The sequence below is a fragment of the Fusarium vanettenii genome (genome assembly GCF_000151355.1).
Source record: "Fusarium vanettenii 77-13-4 chromosome 8 genomic scaffold NECHAsca_10_chr8_2_0, whole genome shotgun sequence".
In the NCBI taxonomy this organism is placed as follows: domain Eukaryota; kingdom Fungi; phylum Ascomycota; class Sordariomycetes; order Hypocreales; family Nectriaceae; genus Fusarium; species Fusarium vanettenii.
The window spans coordinates 294,740-308,924 of record NW_003315874.1 but is presented as its reverse complement, the minus strand read 5'-3'; the positions used below and the strand labels follow the sequence as shown (position 1 = coordinate 308,924).

Below are 14,185 nucleotides of genomic sequence, written 5' to 3'. Positions count from 1 at the left end.
GATCGCCAAGTTACCTCCCTCTCGTCTGTGAACGTGACCTTGTCCCAAGGCCAGTTTGCACCATGAGGAACTGAGCCAGCGGATTGCTGCATCATGCTGGAGTCCCAATGTTACATCACTTGGGTATCTCTTGCCTATTCGCAGTCATGCCGATCCTATGATATATATGCCATCCGTCCAACGCCATTTTATGATACAACGCCTACAAAAGCCAATTTATTTCTTTTGGTCCTCCTTTTCATTGTCTAGGCGAAGTTTACTCTTGTAGCCCTCAACGACCAAATGGTCATCATCGTAGACTTGTGGTATGTCTGGAACAGGGGAAGGCGCCTCAACATCCTTCTCCTTGAGTGTAACCTTGACCTTGTCTCGTTGCATAGGTTCACGCTGGCCGCGTTCGAGGGCCAAGGCAGCTGTGTCTCGAGCTGCTTGTCGCTGCTCCTCCAGCTTAAGGTCTCCTAGCTTCTGTGCAGCTCGGTCAACGTCTGTTTGCGTCTCGTCGAGCAACTCGATCTGAATGTCTGGGATACCCGCGCGCTCCCATGCAGCCGTCTCGTTTAGCTGGACCTTGACGTAGAGGGCGCGGCGGGCGCATTTCTGCGAGCACCACATCTCGACATCCTTTCGCTTGACAATGTCTCCGTTGGCTAGAATCTTCCAATCGCCTCCAGGCCCAACCTGTCGCCGGGGCTTCGCGCAAAGTGAGTATCCGCATAGCTCGTTGACGTTGCGCTCGATGATGAGATCGTCATAATCCGAAGGCTGAAACAGGCGCACGTGAGCCTTGAAGTCGGCAATGTCGGACGGTGCAGGGTTTGCAGCGTTGTGCGGGGCTTCGCGAACAAGAGGGTACTCGGAGAGAAGGATCAGGCTGTCCAGGATCTCAGCCTCAAGGTCTTTGCGATGCTGGATGATCCTGGCGTGCTGGAGGGCGACCTCCCTGGGATCGACGTCGGGCTCTTTGGCGGCATCCTTGGGCTTCTTGAGAATGCCTTTAGCTGGCTGCTTGGCAGTTGATGCCATGGTGGACGCGCAGGTGCAAGACGGTAGCTCAAATCAGGTTTATAAGCAGGGACGAAGAGAGTGAAGTTGTTGAAAACCGTGAGATGGGAAAATGTACCCCGCCGCCACAGCCGGTGGGCAAGCTCAATGACGATGGATGGCAATAAAAAGCTGTCGTTTTAAGGGATCAAGCCACACTCCACAAGGAACAAGAGGCTTGTAAGCAACTTGAAGAAAGGACAAGCAAGATTCGGGATAAAGGCATACGCAGTATGTATGTAAATGCTAATTGGAACAAGCTTGATGTTTCAGAAGATTCCAGACGTCTTTTTTTGCAGATTAGAATCAGGTGTCCAGGCCAATCACTTGGGGTCATGTCGAAACGCAGGACGAGCGTTTGAGGTGTGTGTGGCTGGCTGGCTAGGTAGGTACTCATCAATCTGAAGTGGTGCTATCATGGATGTTGCATTGCTGCACAGCCCGAGGAGCAGTCCTTGCTAAAGCAAGGGTACTTGGTCCTTCGAGCTCAGAATTGAGCGTTACATGAGGCGACTGGGAAATAAGCTGTAGTTGACAAGTACCATTAGGCTGATACACGAGCTTAAAGGTACTTTATGCCTGGCTTGTTTTAGAAGCCCAGGCATTGTTTCTTGCCCCAGGTTTCCACGGGCTGTACCTCTCGGGCTGCTCGGCCACTGCTATTAACAGATGCAAGCAGCCAACGTTCAACATCCATGGAACCAACAACAAAGAGCAAGTGATTCACTGCCTACTTACTTGCATCCGTGTCCTCTTGCCTTCGATTGTTTTTATTCTGCATCATAATCTCTTTCTTCACCCGCCTTTCGGGATCATCCTCGGCCTCTCCAAGTACAGTACGACGTAACTTTGCTCTGCCCGCGCCTAACACCTTTTTTATTTAGCCGTGGGATGGATCGAGTGACGGGCTTGGAGCGCTGACGTCGACAAACGCACGCCCCAGGTTGGGCCTTCCCGCTAAACACCACCACCACCCGCCGCCGCCTCCTTGCTGCGACTCGCATCTCCCTTTCTGCTCACCTTTTTGTTCCGAGCTCAAGCATCACACCTAATATTCATCATTACGATAGGAGACTCGCCAATCCCCTCCGTCCTGTCCGTCGTCTCCAGCATAGCTTCATCCTCGCTATTCCTCCCCGATTCGACGGGCTGACGACGCCCCTGTCTGCCCCACAACCAGGCGAGCTGTCGACCTGCGAGCATCCACGTACTTTCCGCTCCATACAGCCACACGCCTCGAGTAGCTTTGATCCGGCCTCGGGCAGTATTCGTTCTGCGAGAGAGCTCCCTCAAGGATCACCATCAACATGGCTGCACCGTTCAAGGTCAAGGCCCTTTACGAGTACTCGTCCCCTCACGAGGACGACCTGAACTTTGGTACTGGGCAGATCATTACTGTCACCGACCAAGAGGACGACGACTGGTATGGCGGGGAATACCTCGATGACCATGGCGTGAAGCAAGAGGGCATCTTTCCTCGCAACTTTGTCGAAAAGTTCGAGCCTACCGCGCCTCCTCGTCCTACTCGTACTCGCCACAAGAAGGAACCCGAAGCTGCCCAGCCCGTCGAAGATATCGCTGCTCCTCCCCCACCGCCACCTGCGCAACAAGCGCCTCCTCCAGCACCCGTCCACGAGCCCGAGCCCGAGATCGAAGAGGTTCACGAGCCCGTTCACAAGTCTGCTTCTCCCGAACCTCCTGCCCCGGCTGTCCCGGAGCCTGCACCACCAAAGCCTGTTGAGCCCGTGTCTGCACCGGCTCCCCCGCCCGCAGCTCCCAAAGTTACTGAGCCTCCAGCCCCCGCTCCAGCTCCAGCTCCAGCTGCCGCAGCTCCTCCTCCCAAGCCCAAGCCCGGTCCGCCTCCCGTGTCGGAGAAGCCAAAGAGCAGCTCGTTCAAGGATCGCATTGCGGCCTTTAATAAACCCGCAGCGCCTCCCATCGCGCCGTTCAAGCCCAGCGGCCTCGGCGGCTCGGGGTCGGGCTTTGTTAGAAAGCCGTTCGTTGCCCCTCCTCCGAGCAGGCATGCCTATGTGCCTCCCCCGCAGCAAACTCCGACTGCAAAGGTCTACCGCCGAGATGAGGATCCTGAAATCAAAGAGAGGGAAGCTGAGACCCAGGGACAAGCCGAGAGGGCCGGCCTTGTGCCGGCTGAGAGCCAGGAGGGTGGTAATGAGGATCAACCCAAGCCTACTAGCCTAAAAGAGCGCATTGCTCTTCTACAAAAGCAGCAGTTGGAACAGGCACAGCGACATGCCGATGCTGCTGCTGCTGCCAAGAAGGAGAAGCCCAAAAAGCCTCAAAAGAAGCGCGAGAGTATTGGGCATGCCGAAGCCCTGGGTGAAGCGGAGGAGGCACCACAGCAACCTCCTGCTCCTCTTGAGCGCAGAGATACCGAGGATTCAGGCGTCAGGACATCTACAGATGAACCCCGGCCGAACCGCATGCCACCTGCCCCGCGCCGCAAATCGTCTAAGGGACCCGCGGAACCCATACATGATGGTAATGAGGCGGATATGTCTGGGGCCGGCGATACAACTGAGGGCAACGATGACTTGACGGAGCGCGATGATAGTGATGGCGTGTCTCGACGTGCCTCGAGGGCGCCTACTTTGCCCGTACATACCGGTCCTCCCCCTGAGGCACCAAAGAAAGAAGAGAGTGGTGGCGAGGAGGAGGAAGAAGAGGAAGAGGAGGATGTCGACCCTGAGGTCAAGCGCAAGGAAGAATTGAGGGCGAGAATGGCCAAGATGAGCGGCGGTATGGGTTTCCACGGCATGTTCGGTGCACCCATGCCCGCCCCTGCTCCTCCTCCCAAGAAGAAGAAGGCACCCAAGCCTGAGCGAACATCTATCGATGAGGGCGTAGAGGAAGCATCACCTGTGTCTTATGCTGCTCCGCCCATCCCTACTATGATGGCCCTTCCAGGACTGGGAGGTCCTAGGAAGTCAGAGGAGTTGACTCGCCCTGAAGAGGAGCCCGAACCAGCTGCTCGAGCGCCACCACCACCCGTGCCATCTCTGCCACCTCGAGTGGAGGAGAGGGAAGACGATACGGATGAGGAGGGCGAGACTACTCCTGCTCCTCCCTCAGCCCCTACAAGTACGTGTCACTATATCTCATCCAGCACCCACCTTACTCACCTTTATTCAGTTCCCCCGCGGGACCCCGCAGGACCACCCCCTATTCCTGGCGGCCGACCAGCGCCGCCTCCTGTGCCGTCTGACGGTAAGTTAAAGCTCGTTCTTAAATAAGATCCGGATCTAACTCCTCTATAGCTCGACCTCCCCCACCTCCTCCCCCTTCAGACTTGAAGTCTCAAACTGAAGGCTCCGAGTCTGGTGATGAGCTTTCTGGAGGTGGCCGAGAGAGCGAGAGGGAAATGCCTGTGCTTACTGCACGATCTCCTCCTATGCCGCCGATACCAGTTCAACCCCCTGTTTTACCCGTACGATCTCCCTCTACATCCCACGATCCCGAAGAGTTTAGCCCTGCCTCTCCTAGTTCTACGGCCAACAAGCGACTAAGCCGGCCGCCGCCTCCCATTCCTGGATCTGCACCAGCTCTCCCCTCGCAGAGCCGACCTCCTCCTCCACCTCCCCCAGGGGCGCTTCGAAGACAGTCAACTCAAGATACTCAGACGCCAACCCCAACGAGGCCGTCCCAGGCTGGTGAGGAAGGAGACGAAGAGGTTACCGAGTATGAGGGTGATTACGATACAGATATTGCCTCCTCGGTCCCTCATAAGGATGCCTTGAAGGCCCACGCTCGCGATTCCAGCCTGGAAGATAACACCCTTCAGTCTCCTATCGCTGAAGCTCCCTCTAATGTACCACCACCTATCCCGAGTGTCGCGGTCCCCAGGGCTGTCCCTCCTCCGGTCCCTTCACAGCCGCCCCCAGAGAATAAGCGCCGATCTGTTGACGTGCCACGCGCTGCTCCTCCGCCTCCGCCTCCAACCCACATAATTCCTCCTCAGCCTCCTCCTCATGATGAAGATTATGACCCCTATAATTATTCAGGTACTCCGGGTGGACATGCCTACGCTCCCCGAACTCCCAAGATCGAGGAGGAGGCCATCTTCCCTGGATCCCCATCTGTTTCTTCTCCTATCGATCGACGAGCTCCTCCACCATCTATACCTGCAGGCCGAGTTTCTGGCCGAGCATCCCTGGATGTATCAAGAGCGGGTGCCGGAGTCAGACGTTCCATGGATCTCCACCGACCATCAATGTCAATGGAGTCTGGTTTTATCGCTAATGACATCGACCTGGCTATCCAGAGCGGCTGGTGGAAGCAGGCCAACCAGGTGCCCCCTGTTCTCCAAGGCCGCAAGGACATCTTCTTTGAAAGCGAGGAGTCTACCTCGACCAACGGTGGACAAAAGACGACCATCACTCGCGAGATCTTTATCCTATACCAAGACTACTCACAGACCTTTTTGACAATCCGTTACGATCCATATGACCCGTCTGACGTTGAGCTCGACCAGCGTCAAGAACCCCCGCCTCGCCCTCTTCGACAAGATCAGATGGAAGAGTTCTACGAACGATTCGGTCGTCCTATTTCCGAGGCCGTGGCCGCCAAGAAGGACTCTGTCGTCGGTGATGGCACGCCTCAAGGTCTCGTGCTAGAACTCCTCAAGCCCTACAGGGACCACCTTCCCCCTGTGGGCACCCGCGCATACGGCGCCCTCGTCTACTCCAACATGGCCAACGCATCTACGCAACAAAACGACGTGATCCGCCCCGGCGACATTCTCACCATCCGCAACGCGCGCTTCCAGGGCAAGCATGGTCCCATGCACGCAAAGTACTCTGTCGAGGTTGGCAAGCCCGATCACGTCGCCATCGTGGCCGAGTGGGACGGCACCAAGAAGAAGGTGCGCGCCTGGGAGCAGGGCCGCGAGAGCAAAAAGGTCAAGGTTGAGAGCTTCAAGCTTGATGACCTGCGCAGCGGCGAGGTCAAGATCTGGCGCGTCATGCCCCGCAGCTGGGTTGGCTGGAGCAGCCAGCCCTAGTGGCGCTGGGGACGGGGCAACAAGGACGACGACGACGACCTGTGGGGCAGGAGGATGATGACCATGATGATGATGATGAACAGAAGGAGCTTTGGATTGGGCGTGGTCCCGGGGTCGTATCCTGAGGCGTTGATGTGGTGGGATGGCCGTTTGACCGATGAGGGGATGCGCGCTGAAATGGGTGTGTGTGACGAAGCATGAGGGAGAGTCAGTCAGAGGAGAGATTTAGTTGTAGTAAAGCAGTTCGATTCAGTAGGTTACGTTATTGACCGATATGTCTTATCTTGTATCGTGCCCTCCGAGTATTACAGTTCCACGGTCGTCTTGGGTCTTACAGAGGCATGATATCTCAACTCGTACAGTCTACTCAGCTCAAGACACAATTCACCCGAAACACAGTCAGGGTAGCCATGAGGCGCCTACGCATAGCCTTTATGGCCACGTTTTATCCATGTTGGTTTCGGACCTTGGGATCTACAGTGATAGTCAAGCACCCAGCAAGTATCAAGCCCCTGTCCCGTGTTGTTGGATCGACAAGATCTCCAACGGCCAGGGAAAAAGCAACGAACCGTTGAAAGGGTGACGTCGCGATGCATCAGGCCAGAAGATTCAGACATGCCCCACGCCTATGAGGGTCAGATGGGGTCAAAGACGGAATGCCGAATAAGGCAAGTGAAGTTGGCTCTCTCATGAGGTGCTAGAAGCGCCTTGTGAGACGACCCAGTGAAAAGGATGGTGAAGGACAAGAGGCATAGGCCAGTGGTAAAACAGGTAGAGCAGCCAACTCATTAAACACAGCGCATCTCGTGACTGGAGCTGTGGGACGATGAGACGGGTGAAGTCAGGTCACCCTTCCAGAGAGGGAACAGGGGGAGGAGACGTTTCGTGACCGCTGGATCGGATCTCTCTCAGAGAGAAAGGGTATTGCCGGATAACTGCTGCTAGTATTGGAATCGTCGGTCCGCGGCGGCAGGCATCGAATGCATCCTGTGAATCGAGGCAATTCTCTCCATGGATATCGCTCGGCAATCAGCCAGTTAGGCATCAAGCGCGTGGGGTGAAGGATGTGGGAGAAAGGCGCAGGGTCCCAGAAGTCGACAGCCGTCCATTCGGATCGCGCCCAAATGATCCATGTATTGCCTCTGAGAGGGTCTTGAAGCATTAGCATTGGCGCAAAAAAAGACAAAAAGCCTGTCCTTCCTTGGCTTTGAGTGCACATTGTGGCAAGAGCCTGATAATCACTGTTTGCTTACAGTTTTCACCGACGGGCCGGGACGCGCCTAATTGAAGGGCACCATCACAGAAGGGAGCAAGGCGTGGAGACCAGAGACGGCACAGCACAAAGTGAGGCGTTTGGTCATCGATTGGCCTTGTTGCCGTATTCGTGACGGCCCATCTCGAGAGTCAGTTGGAGTATCGTGATGTCGTCAGCTCTAGTTGGGCTTTGAGGCCTGACACGGCGTCATGTCTAATGCTCCGAACATACGGAGCAGTCATCGTCTCGAGACAACCAAGGCAGCTGGCTCTTGGGTGCCAGATGATGCCATGAACTCCTCAACCGAGCCGCTGCAGCGTACATAGTTCCCGCGTAGCATTGCGTCAAGCGAACATGCTGGTATCGGATAGGTGCAGTAAGAGATGCGCGAGAAAACAGATCGACCACGCTAAAGACCAGCTTCAGTTCAGTTGATGGAGGATTGGGGAGACGCTGAGACAGAATGAGGTCAGCTCCAGATTCAAGGCTGGGTAAGATTGGTGGTTGTTTGAGATGGTGGCATCGGTTCTCCATGGTTGGTGGTAGCAGCGACACGAGGACAGCAAACTCGTGTAGCTGATCCAAAAGGGCAATGTGACGGCCTCACTGTACTGTAGCTTTGAGATGATAGTCAGGCACCGCCTGAGCCCAAGGCAGCGGTAGTTACGCCCGATTTTCTCAGTGTCCTGAAGGAATGTCTAGAGCCATGGGATGAGCACAAGGCAACCAGGCACCGGCACCGGCACAGGTACAGTGCCGTGGTGAGCCCGACTTCAGGAACGCCGACGGCCCAGTGTGCCGACCCTCGAGAACTCCTGGGAACCCTGTCCTGCGAGCTTGAATGTCCCCAATATTTGATCTGTACAGTCATCATTGGAGTCGACAGGCATGACTGCGCTTCTGGAAAAAAAGACGCAGCGGCGGCAGCGGAAGAACCGTCGACATTACAATTGGCCGTGTAAGACAACATGAAGACTGAGGGAGGGCCGATGGCTTGGAACAAGACGAATTAGAGGCCGACACATGCATCCAAAGGTGCATTTTGATGGGTTGGCTTGGTGGTCAAGTCTCGGTTCGGCGTGCATGTTGAGCGCGTGCGCTGCCGGCGTAGAGGTGTGAAGACAATGCAGGGTAGAGCATTGCAGCAGGTGAACAATCGTCTTGATCGTGTAAGCTGGTTGCTGCAATGTTGGACCCGTCACTGTAGGACGGAAGCATACGTAGACCGGACTGGCAGATTTCGTGGCACCTTCGAGTACTCGACTATCTGTAATTGTGAGACATGGTCGTATGCATGATGCATGTCGACGGGTTTGAGCAAGACGCAGAACTACCTGGGCGCCACAGATGCAATGATAGGATCGCAAATGTGCAGCTGCTCGGATAGTTGAGCAAAGAGCGACAGAGGCAACCGTAAATCATGGAGCTATACCTAGCTTCTTTCCGCAATGGGTGTGAGATCCCCAAGCTCGGGGTTGATGGGATTGTTGGGAGATCTTCATGGGAACTGTTCGCGGACAGTCATGTCTCCAGTCTCAGAACAACACAGCCATGAGTTGGCATGTCTGCCCCGTTGCCTTGCCTGCCGATGCTGAAGCAATGGGTCCTGTCCTTTCGGGTGAGTCAATCCATATTGCCCGTCCAGCTTAGCAGTGCCCGACAGGGCAGTCATTATCAAGGCTGAGGTCGAAACTGTGGGGAGTCTGGTTGTACATTGAGGCCCAGTAGAGGCATCCCAGCCTGGATCCATGGCGGGGCTGACGGCAACTCCCCATATAGAAGCACTTTAGCTGGACTTGGGCGGCGGAGTGAGGTCTATCCACAACACCAGCCAGGCACCGTTGGGCTTGCCTCTCCGCAGTGAGGCTTGGTTTGAGGTATTCGTCATTGCAGCCTCGCCGCCAACTCTGTAGGCGTCCAGAGCCATGGCTAGCGAGCTCTAGTGCCCGTGCGACGGGGCAGACACAGCATGTGTAAGAAGGCTGACGCGTTCTAGGGTCATCGACAAGCCACAGCTTGGGCAAATGGAAGGCAGAGAGAGGCGATTTGGGAAGAGATTTACCAGCCAACGATCAGAAGGCATCCTTTCCAACTGCGCAGGGATTGCAGAGCTCTGTGCAACCCCCCCAGGAAGGTGAGGACGAAGAGGTGAGATGGCGTGGGATCCAATCGGTCGTGCGTCTGCGGAGTGCATCAGGTCCGGGGTCGCCGGGGGCCGAGGGATATTCTGGATAAAGGAAAGAAGGAAAAAAGTGTGTGCGATGGGCCTGAGTTGGGTGGTTGACTCTCTCCTTGGTTGGTGGAAGCTCGACGAGCTGATGGGTGGTAGAGGAAGATGACCAGGTCATCCTGGAGGAAAAAACGAGGATCGAGGCATGGTATAGGGTAACTCTGTCGGTAGTGACATTCGGAAGGAAGGATGAAAGGCAGTCACGGGCGTGCCTCGGAAGGAGGGCGACCAGGCTTGCTCTTGCCCTGTGAGAATTGCATCTCTGATCCATCCAGTCTCTTCAGCGGGTGGACTCGGGCAAGGAAGGTATAGATGGTGGCACTTGCACTTGCAACGTGCTCCCTGGGTCTCGGTGCAACGTGCAGCGACAGCGGAGAGGCCCGGGGGCGCTTAGGGGCACCGGCTGTCGCAGGAAGTTGCAGTCACGCAGCTTCCTTTCCGGGGAGGGCCCTCTTCTGCGACGGATTCAGGTGAGAGGTACCTGCCGTAACTGAGAGGATGGGACTCGTCGAAATTGATCGGCCACCTCAGATGAGATGAGAGACGGAAGGTACGTGACAGGCAGGGCCTTCAATTCACCCAAGCAGATTTTTCTCCGTCATCTGAGGCTCAAACATCAGGTAACAAGCACATGGCATCACCCATCTCAGGATCTGATCAGAGTCATTGAATCTCGTGCTCAGTCGCAAACTCTGCACTCAAACCCACAAGTTCAAGGCGATATTCGGCGCGAGCCACCATCTTGAATGAACTCTCAGGAAAATACGCACCTTCAGGGCACCCGCAGACCCAACCGGAACAGATGCCATCATCCCGTCTGCCAAACGGTCGGGGACACTCCTCATTCGGGGATCCCCTCCAAGGTCACGATATCGAAACGCCCAGGGCTTGACTGGACCGATTGGGGACGCACTGCCTGTTTCGTCTGCCGATGGTGAGTAATGAATGGGCAGTGAGCCAGCGCACGTCGACTTTTAACTCTGAGCTGGTCACTTCTGGAAAGGGCCAGTGTCAAACTTCCCCATTCCACCAGGATGTCGTGGGGGGAAGAGGCCTGTATTGTTGCCGTGATGATGCTTGACACCGGCGGGGTTTGGGGACTCTGGAGCAATAGAGTCATCAATATTGATGCTGTACATGCATCCGTGATCCAGTCGGCTCCAGCATTCTGGTGGAGGGAAACAAAGGGTCCTCCAGCTGAGGGATGTGCATCGAGGCCCCCGTTCGGTGCTGCGCTGCGCTAGGTCAAGGTCTGAAAATTCTCGACATGATCGCCTTAGTCGAATCAAGCTACAACTCCTTCATGATCAAGCTCATGCTGCTTACCGACACTGGATCGACTTGGACTGAACGAGATCCCGTCGATCGGCGTGCACGACAATCCGTCTCCCGAACTGAGAAGGGATGGTCACCCATCACCCCAGAGGGCCCGAATCGACGGGACGAGACAACAGCCCATCTGTGGTGTGACTATGAGCTCGGTATGAGCTCCAAACAGCTATTGCACCCCTGGCCATGGCCTGTCCGTGTGCGGTACACCGTCCCAGCGCCCTCACACGCGCACTTTGGCAGTCTCTCTAGTGGTCGACACCAGCAGCAGTGGACTCTGCGGGCACCCAGGTCCCAGTTCCGGGATCTCATCCGGGGCAGTCTTGTCCCCAAGCAGCCCCCACGGACGACGCCACAGAGCCATTGTGTGCTGAGAGACTCGAGATGCTCATGCTTGAGTTGAGATGGTGAAAAGTTGGAATGCAGCGCCCAGATTTCACCTGCCGTGGTTGTTGGCACCCCCGGAACGGCCAAGTTTTTCACGGCGATGTGACTGTCTGCCCACCACGAGTTTAGCGCAGTTCATCAGGCTTTGGGGGGCACACCTTGGTTCCCCCCTCGCTCTCGCACTTGGCTTCTGCAGCCAACGACGGAGGACAGTGATGCCAGGGCTGCTGTACCACCACTTGGTGTGCTGGAACTGCTGGCTGTGCTGGGGAGGCACTAGGGGGTGGCTGCTGAACGTTGAAGGCGACCGAGTCACTTGGGGCGAGGCGTTTCTTCTGCCTGTCCCCCGCCGTGGCGCGAGCGGGTTGACAGGTGGTCCGTCCCGCCAAAGCGCTACTGTACCGGCCAGCGAGCGGCCAGGTTCCCTGATGTGGCCTCGAGTCTATCCATGCTGGGATCCTCAGCACCTTTCTTACCCCTGGCCTCCCGGAGCTCCACTGGTTGCGTATAAGGTCAGGCTCCGCGGTGCCAAATAAGCCCCCCTCCCCACCCGCCAACGTCTCGTTACGAAGACCAAGGCAGACGACTTTATTTTATAAAGATATATATCCTTTGACAGCCTCCCATATCTTGATCCTGGATGTTCCGAGGTTGACATTCCAATCCAACATTGTTTGACTGTTTCATACCTGTTATGCACCAGCAAGCATCTGACTACACCACCACGACATCAAGAGAGCATAATACCAACTGCTCAACACCAACATCACTTACACGAACACCTTGACCGACAATTGTCATCCACTACGAATTCGACAAACGCCTAGTACTGTACCATAACCCATGGCAATGACGCCCGAATCGACATCACGGCGGCAACGAAAGGTTGTCATTACCACGTCTCCCGCCCCCTCCGAGTCAGACTCCCTTCGCGACTCGTACTTTTCAGAAGCCTCTCAATCAACCGCACCCACATCTTTCCATTCGGCATCTGGTTCCAATACCAAGGCCCTTGATGTGGCCGAAAATAAGAAGCCTACAACAGCCATGAAAGCCCCAGCAGCTGCCGAGCTGCTCTTCAACACCACCTCGTCCTCGATTGCCACATACGACTCCGTCCTTTCCGAGATGGCACCCCTGCGCCGAGAAGCAGATCTTGACGCAAGCGGGCAAGACGAAGAGGAGGACGACGAAGAGGACGACGAAGAGAGTGGTGATGATGACGAGGACGACGACGATGTGGAGGCCGACCTCGCGGACAAGGACTTCATCCTGTCTGACCCAGAGTCTCTTCATATCCCTCCAGTTTTGCCTCCCTATCGTGGCACTTCCAACGAACGCCCTTGTCGGCCATCTACGCCTCAGGACTTTGCCCGCCTGTTTCCTTCGCTCGATCGACTCGCTGTCCGTCACGATGACTGCACTTCGGATGGCAACATGAACCTCCGTGTCGACACGGTTGTTCCCTTTGGTCACGGTCGCCGGTCTCTTGCTGTCCAGCTGTTTCATCTGCGTATGCACGACCTGGCCCGACGCGAGTTCTCCTTGCGCCGTTATTGTCGCGATTCTGGCCGCGAAGTCTGCAATTCTAAGCGCTCCTATGCCCCAGCTCCTACGGGCACCGTGGCTGCTGCACGCCCAGCCCTGCGACGTTCCATGAGCTCGGCAGTACGCACCATGACTACACCCTTCCACCGTACCACGTCTGGAACACAGTCTATGTTTAAGCATGGCAACGCCACCACGACGTCTGCTGCTTCTGCTGACAACGCCTCGATCTGGTCCGGCTCGCATCACTCGACGACGTCGGAGCAGCCCTCAACCAAGGCCAAGCCACGCATGGTGCCAACCAACCGCATCAAGCTCGAGTTCAGCAACTACGCCCGCGTGGACATTGCCCGACGAGGAGGACGGACGAACAAGCGGTACGAGTTTGAGTGGTGGGGACACACCTACGCCTGGAAGCGTGTGATTGACAATAACCTGAACGTGGTGTCGTTCCACCTTGTGCGAGATGGCCATGGTGCTCCTGTCGCACACATCGTGCCCGAGATGCGCAGCCCTAACCAAGTGCTCGACGACGAGATGGCTGGTGCTTGGGTGACCCCCTGTTACATGTGGATCAGCGACAGCAGCATCATTGACGCCATTACCGACGTGGCCGAGTAAGTAATCTTGGACCCCTACGACGATGACCCTGGCTAACCCGCATGTTTAGTGTCATTATTGCCACCGGTCTCATCTCCCTTGTCGACGACTGCATCAAGGAGCGATGGCAGGCTAAGAAGCCTTCTCATCGTGCCATCCGCAACCGCACTGGTGACTTTAACCAGTCAAATCCACGCTCCTTCATGCAGAGCTTCTTCCAACGCCGACACTCGGAGGAGCATTCCTCTAGCCGCGGATCACTACGGTTTGGTCGCAAGCCTGTAGCCGCGTATTGATTACCTACCTACACTCGTATCAGCTCGCAGATTGATTTCGCCTCAAAACTTGGCAACGATATCTCTTCTAAAGCAAAGAAAGCTACGACAGAAGGAAGCCATTATTTCTCTTTTGAAAAAAGGACGTTGTGCGCGCCACTCCTTGCCTCGAGTTCACGATACCAAAATTTCTCTTCTTTTCTGTTTTAACATTTCATCTCTTTTTGTTTCATGTCACACACGACATTATACACTACATGTATGGCGATCTTGTTATTGGTATTGTCTATTTCACCACCGCCACGGGTTATTGGCGATGGTTCTTGGAGGCATTGTGATTGGGCATTTACGGGATGGGATCATGGGAAACGTCCCCCAAACGGTATCATGGCATGCGAAGGTGTTTTGGGAGTTTCTATGGATGGATGACGGACCACGGGAGGCGGGAAACCCCGGGCTTCGATCTGACTTGGTATTTCTTGGCGTATCTTCTTTTTTCTTTT

The 14,185-nt window shown here is 55.7% G+C and overlaps 3 protein-coding genes across 3 annotated transcripts; 2 read left to right on the top strand and 1 right to left on the bottom strand.

Annotated features, from left to right (window-relative positions):
- Positions 1–216: 216 nt before the first annotated feature.
- NECHADRAFT_95438 (uncharacterized protein) lies at positions 217–1,023 on the bottom strand (the record flags this gene model as incomplete). Its single annotated transcript, XM_003048661.1, has 1 exon — positions 217–1,023. One exon carries the CDS (start codon positions 1,021–1,023, stop codon positions 217–219), a length of 807 nt encoding a protein of 268 aa, XP_003048707.1.
- Positions 1,024–1,857: 834 nt separating this feature from the next.
- NECHADRAFT_70973 (uncharacterized protein) lies at positions 1,858–6,317 on the top strand. Its single transcript, XM_003048841.1, has 3 exons — positions 1,858–4,140; positions 4,192–4,266; positions 4,317–6,317. Exons 1-3 carry the CDS (start codon positions 2,349–2,351, stop codon positions 6,056–6,058), a joined length of 3,609 nt encoding a protein of 1,202 aa, XP_003048887.1. The 5' UTR covers positions 1,858–2,348; the 3' UTR covers positions 6,059–6,317.
- A 5,791-nt stretch (positions 6,318–12,108) lies between these two features.
- Positions 12,109–13,703, top strand: NECHADRAFT_95436 (uncharacterized protein; the record flags this gene model as incomplete). Its single annotated transcript, XM_003048840.1, has 2 exons — positions 12,109–13,424; positions 13,478–13,703. The coding sequence occupies 2 exons, from the start codon at positions 12,109–12,111 to the stop codon at positions 13,701–13,703; spliced, it is 1,542 nt and encodes a 513-aa protein (XP_003048886.1).
- Positions 13,704–14,185: the final 482 nt, after the last annotated feature.

Bases quoted from the DNA above. Each gene is read 5' to 3' on its own strand.
- NECHADRAFT_70973 (XM_003048841.1), top strand. From the start codon at position 2,349: ATGGCTGCACCGTTCAAGGTCAAGGCCCTTTACGAGTACTCGTCCCCT. The intron at 4,141-4,191 runs GTACGTGTCACT...ACCTTTATTCAG, and splicing joins TCCTCCCTCAGCCCCTACAA to TTCCCCCGCGGGACCCCGCA. The intron at 4,267-4,316 runs GTAAGTTAAAGC...ACTCCTCTATAG, and splicing joins GCCTCCTGTGCCGTCTGACG to CTCGACCTCCCCCACCTCCT.